This window comes from Cyprinodon variegatus, unplaced genomic scaffold (genome assembly GCF_000732505.1).
Source record: "Cyprinodon variegatus isolate N-32 unplaced genomic scaffold, C_variegatus-1.0 Scaffold93, whole genome shotgun sequence".
Taxonomy (NCBI): domain Eukaryota; kingdom Metazoa; phylum Chordata; class Actinopteri; order Cyprinodontiformes; family Cyprinodontidae; genus Cyprinodon; species Cyprinodon variegatus.
In genome coordinates this window covers 1,043,920-1,050,108 of record NW_015150546.1, presented here as the reverse complement: position 1 = coordinate 1,050,108, position 6,189 = coordinate 1,043,920, and the positions used below count along the sequence as shown (strand labels likewise).

Genomic DNA, 6,189 nt, shown 5'->3' with positions numbered 1-6,189 from the left:
AATCTTTTTTCTCTCTACTTCTACGTCTCTTCTTTCAACCACAACGTTGTATCACAGCTATGTTTACCTTTGCGTAGCCGTCAATATGACCGCGACGTCCCACAATGCAACATGGATCCCGAGCCCTATTTGATGCTGGTGCGCTAAAAGATTTCCTTATTTGTCAAACCAGTGCCAAAGTATAACTTCACATGATGCTGGATATTCCTCATTTTAGGGAAGAAAGTGATTCTTGTAAGAGTTGTCATAAAATACAACTTTATTCTTGTAATATCTGGACTTTATTCTCATAATATTACGCCTTTATTCCCGTAATTTTAAGACTTTATTCTCATAATATTACACCCTTATTCTTATAAAAAAAAAAAAAAATCTCTAGTCTGGCACTCCTTCATATTATTAAATGGTGTCAGGGTTAAGAGGGGCATAAACAAAATGTTTTTTTTTTTCTTTTCAAATAAATAATCTCTGATATAGCAATGAAACACCCCAATTGTGTTGTAAAGTGAGCAAATGGGTGTGAATACTTTAGCAGGGTACAGCATAAAACTCAACAAAGAGGTGAGAAATACGACGCATTCACACATTGAATGAGCTGATGGGGCAGACTGCAAGCTGCTGTGGTTTCATCCAGCTCCCACTGACCTTGTGTGTCCTCATGCAGAAACTGCAGCAGTAATCCGTTAGGAACAGAAAGGCTGAGACCGTTGAGAGAATGCGACTGTTGAGCTGACTGAACGTTGCACTCCTTAAAATACATCAGAATGTGGTTAAAGCAACAAAACAAATATTTTCTTTTTGTTTGTTTATAAGTGTGTTTAATCCAGGAGAGAAAGCCTGACCTCAATGGACTGGATTTGTCTGTTGGAGCTGAAGTCAGAGGAGGAGAAAGGAACTGGTTCCTGGCTGGAAACATGTGTCTTCTGAAAACACACTTAAAAAAATAAAAATAAATAAATAATAATGAATCTCTGTCCTCTAAAATAAAAACACAGTTCAAACATAATAAATACTCAGAGCTGCAACAGGAGCAGTCTACCTGTTTGAAATTCAAACATTTATAGTGATATAATATGATATTTTCCTTTACCTTCTGCTGTTGGGCCGTAGAAACTGTAGGAGAGTCTGATTTGATTACGAAGGACTGCTGAGAAGGAGCCCTGCTTTACGACCTTCATCAACCTTGCCTCTGGCTCTACAGAGGACAGGCAGACACATCAATACAGAGTTTCTAATCAGTGGAAAGCACGGCAAAGAACCAAAGACATTCAAATCTAAAACATTCCTGCACACTTCTGGTCACAGCAGTGTACAGTAGCTTGCTACAATCAGGGTGTGAACGGGTGAATGAGTGGATGCAGTTTTAAGGTGCTGTGGAGTCCTCTGGCTTGAAGAGGCACTATATTACTACAGTTAATTTAAAATGCCGTTGGCTCGTCTTGTTTATACAAGAGGCCTCTGGCACACGGAAGCAGCAAATTAAATTTATCTTTGTATGTTACTGAACAGGGGCTTCATCATTTGGACCTTCATAATACATGGTGATATAAAGCTGGCTCCACTGTGAAATGGTGCTCAAAATATTTTACACCGCAGATTGTTAAAGTTGTAGGGAAGCAGCTGTTTCAACGGTTGCATTTCTGAATTATCCCGAGTGGTGCCAGACTTTACACGAGTGAATAAAGTGAATATGATTGGTCGTTTATCAAGGGGGTGGGATTGTTGTGGAGGAAGGTTTGCAAGCTATTTTGGTTATGGCCAGTGTGGTCAGAAGCATCTCCCTAACCAGTTAGCACTAAGTTGCTAACTGGTTAGGGAGATGTGAAGCTTTTTTTTCACCTTTCCATTCCCCTTGTGGATCCATATTTTTCTTATCCTCTGGCTTACTCGGGGGGTTAGGGTGAAAATGAACAATGTGGTTGATGTGCGTGTGGAAAAGGTGTCCATCCTTCTTTACTGCTACTTTCATCATGGTAGGACCTGAGTAGGAAAATCAGTGTTTTAATGAGGACAGAGGAAAGAAAACCACAGATTAACCACCTGTTACTGTTAGACGGGATAGCTCTAAAAGGAATCTGCATAGAAATGCAAAGATACACGTGCAGATTTTAAGGTTGTTGGTTTTAATTGTCTATACCTTCAACAAAGCTCACATGCTCCACAGTAATCCGTCCTCCATCTGAGGGGTAGATTTTCTCAATGTGTCCTGATGCATGGATCAACTGTCCGTCCGTGATGTAGCCGATGAATCTCTATGGCAACAAAAAAATAATCTAAAATCAACACCTAATGAGCAGTTGGAGGACAGAACACTACATTTCATTTCTGGATTTCTGTGTTCCTTCACATTGTCAGGTTCTTCTTCTAGACCGAGGTCCCTCTGTTCATCCTCAGCAGCTGCTGTGGTAGCGGGCGGAGCTGTGAGGGTCTTGGTTGAAACAATTCCTTCATTTCCTTTATGTTCTCTCCTCTTCTCGTCACCAAGCAGAGCTTTGTTTTTTTTGTCAGATGCCTTAACCTCTTTCTGCTGTTTGCCTTTGGCCTTATTCTTTGATTTTTTGATGGCCTCCTCTTTCTTCATCCGCTCCTGCTCCATTTCCATGGCCTTTAAAAATAACATAATAGAAAGATCTAAGAAGGAACTAATGTGAGAGGGCTACCACTGTTTCACGTTTTATTTAAATGGCTTGAAGACTGGCATGCCAATGAAAGAAATGAGAGTGAGTATATAAAATTCTTACATTATTACTAAAAAATAGATATTTTTCATGATGTAATCCGGTATGTATCATTGATGAATTAGAATGCATATTAAAACATATTTTTTTATTTATTTTTTTTCTTAACAAGCCACCTTGTTAAACTACAGATTCCCATTGAAATAATGCAAACAATCATCATTTTCAATCTCACTGTATTTAAAGTCACAGATCTGACATCTATGATATAATTATTAAAGCTAATGAATGCTTCTGCGATGCTAAGTGAGTCATTACATCCACCTAATGAAAAGAGATCCTGGTGATGACAAAGTGGCCTCTGGTTAATCATATTCTACTGTAATTGAATACTGGTGTGGCCCATGTGAGTGCTCAGTGGTGTGAGTTTCAGGTGACTGACTTTCAGGGAATCTTCTCTGATGACTGGTTCCAGAGCTTCTTCCTCCACTACGGAGCAGGCAGGGGTTTCATCTAAACATGAAAAACAAATAACATTCTTACACAGTACTGAAACTAAGAGAAAGGAGAGCTGCCCTGCATCAAGACTTTAAAGATAGATGGCGTCTTTATTCATCTGTTCTAGTTTGTTTGGTAAGGAAAGGGCATAGGGCCGTAAGAGTTGGTTTGTCAGCTCAAGCGCCTAGACAAGGTGCAGTTTTCACTGATGTGAGCCCTTCACAAAACAATTCAATTCAGTTTATTTAGATAGCGCCAATTCACAACACGTCTAATCTCAAGCCACTTTACAGAGATAATACTGTCTGATCATACAGCCAGAATCATTATTAAGAGGTTAGACAAAGAAAAAGCTAATAAATTTGTTTTTGCCATTTTAAGAGCTCATTTTGGCCAAAATTGCAAAACATTTAGACACCAAAGTGTTGAAAGCGACATAAGAAAAATAAGTTCATGAAAAAAGATATTCTACCTGTTAACATTTCTGGCTGCTTTTGTTCTATATTCAGGCAAAGGTCACATTCTAATAGCTCTTTAATTGCAATATTCTTACAAACATATTTTCTTGGCCCATTTAACTCAGGATAAAAACCTGCAAGTATGTAATAACACAAATTAGCTATATCAAAATATTATGAATCAAGTATAAACATAAAAAAAAGAAATATAAAAAAAGAGGAAAATGATATGAATGCATCACATTAAAACTTAATCTGATATCCAGGCATTAAAATGATTACAGTCTTTGCTTTGTGAGCTTCACTTTGGTAAAACAAGGTATGCAGAAATATGAGGCAAACTGGTCCGATTTTATTCAGAGAGTTCTTTGATATCGAAAAAAAATAGTCTGTGAATGTTTTCAGCCAAGGGGAGAATATAGGAGATGCAGAATAGTAAATCTATTAAAGTATTTTTACAGCTGAAATATGATTCTTGTATTTATTTTATGTTCAGCTAAGCTTCTATCCTCAGTTAATCTTTACATGACAACTGTAACCAGACCCTGAGGAGAGACAAGGCTTCAAGATGGTGAATTAAAAACCAGCAGCTGGTTCACATGTTTCTGATGAAGGTTGTTCATTTGACAGACTGTTCTAAAACCAAAGCAGCACCTTTCAGAGCCTCAGCAGGACTCTGGTTCATGATCAGCCTTTTCTCCCTTTTCAACTCTTCTTCTTTTGTCCAGCTTGAAATTTTATCAGCCACATGCTCCAGATATTTTCTATGGGGGGGATCAGAGGAGACAAAGTTATCTGCTGATCGTTTATATTCAAGTTCCACTATTTTCTAGGCTTAAAAGTATATTTTTTCTGCTGGTAACCCCAATTAAACTTGGTATATCTGAATAAAATATATTTATCTATACTTCCACAAACTGCGCAACAATAGAGGGACATTTGATGCTTTTTTTTGGACCTAGTATAACATCCAAGGGTTCAGTTAAAGCCCCAGATCTAACATGGATCTGGAGCTAATAGAAAGGATGAAAGATGAGGGAAGAAATACTGACCTGAACCTGACATCTGTGTGGAGGGCCACATCCCAGAACTCTTTACGCAGGCGCTGAGACTTCACAGGGTTGTGGCAAAAAACATACACAATGTTTTCAATGTTTCCTCTAAAGATGTCCAGGCAACTATATTCTTCTGATGCTACTTGGAGAACCTAAACATTTTTTTTACAGAAATAAGTATGAGAGAGGTAAGATTTTTTTTTGTCTACACAATATTTAATTTAATATCAATTAAACAAACAATCTTCATAGAGCAGACATGGTGTAACATGGGTTAACTGAAACCAGTGGCAGTCCTTGCAGTTCCCAGTGCTTGTTGGATATGAAACCTGACGGTTCTCCTCCAAATGGTAAATGCTGTCGTGATGCATGAATGATTAACTCTGTTGACAGGGCTGTCTAATTGCAATGAATGACCTCGATGTGAACATCTCCACTAGGGAGGAATGCCTGAATGTTGTTACGTGAAATATTTACTCAACTGTCAGGTGCTTCTCTTCCTGTAAACTTAGCTAAATGGATGGGCTACCATTACCTGCCAGGGTAGACAGGTAGGCCAAGGATGGGAATGGAGGAGAAGTATCCTTCCATTGAAGGTTTCATTTGCCCTTTTAATGAATAAGTGGAAGATGGCGCTCTGGTCAAACACGACCAGCACTGAACATTTTGGGCAACGTGCAAACCACTTAGAAGTGGATAACTATGGTACTTAGACAGATTTATTTTGTCATTTTGTACACACAAGTGTAAACAAAAAGAAATTGGTTAAGAACGGCTCTCTTGACTATTTCATTTTTTAAAGTGCAGCCTTGAAAACAGTAAAAAAAAAATACATACACATCAGTTTTCTTTTAATAATAAAATATTTACTTAATATTATTAATATATATATACTTGCACCAACATGCTGTGGCTTTGCTCAGTTCAGCTAAATACAGGCATACATTGGAAAAAGTGATAGAGGCTGCAGAAGAATTTAGAATGGGGCTGAGGTTAAACTTCCAGCACGACAAAAAGAAATAAACATACAGCTAGAGGTTCATTCGAATGGTTTAAAAGCATGTTGTTGTCTCTAAAATAATCAGCCAAACTGTTCTTAAACATTACTCTGGTTAAATTTACACCTCCTTTGTGAAAACAGAATATTCAGGATCATGGATGACTCCCATGAAAAGCAGAAACCACACCTGGTAAACAACTCTGTTGTAAATGTGGGTGAGTGTCAGAGCCCAGACTGGCTGCAGCAAGCTTCAATAAAATGAACTGAGAAGATCCTAGTCAAAGCCCATCCTTAAATCTGTATCTGTGCCACTCATTCAATCTGACTGAGCTTGAGCTGAATGAAGATTTATTCTAAGCCTAGATGTGCACGGATTGATAAACCTTTCTTTGTAAGTAGAGATTCAGGAATCCACACAAATCAATGGAGAAACTGGCTGATGCATCAAGTCAGAGTTAGGGTTTCTACAACCTGAAGGAACCAGAATGTTTGGAGTTTCG

General features: G+C 38.1%; 1 protein-coding gene across 1 annotated transcript in view; it reads right to left on the bottom strand.

Annotated features, from left to right (window-relative positions):
• Positions 1-6,189, bottom strand: part of LOC107084133 (sperm-associated antigen 17-like) — a 34,098-nt gene that overhangs the window by 10,203 nt on the left and 17,706 nt on the right. Inside the window, exons 15-24 of the mRNA XM_015373822.1 lie at positions 5,225-5,346; positions 4,687-4,841; positions 4,289-4,398; positions 3,121-3,191; positions 2,348-2,605; positions 2,138-2,252; positions 1,840-1,980; positions 1,091-1,195; positions 843-934; positions 646-748 (exon numbers count right to left, since the gene is read on the bottom strand). Of these exons, the coding sequence (XP_015229308.1) occupies positions 646-748; positions 843-934; positions 1,091-1,195; positions 1,840-1,980; positions 2,138-2,252; positions 2,348-2,605; positions 3,121-3,191; positions 4,289-4,398; positions 4,687-4,841; positions 5,225-5,346 (1,272 nt within the window). The remainder of the gene's footprint in view (positions 1-645; positions 749-842; positions 935-1,090; positions 1,196-1,839; positions 1,981-2,137; positions 2,253-2,347; positions 2,606-3,120; positions 3,192-4,288; positions 4,399-4,686; positions 4,842-5,224; positions 5,347-6,189) is intronic.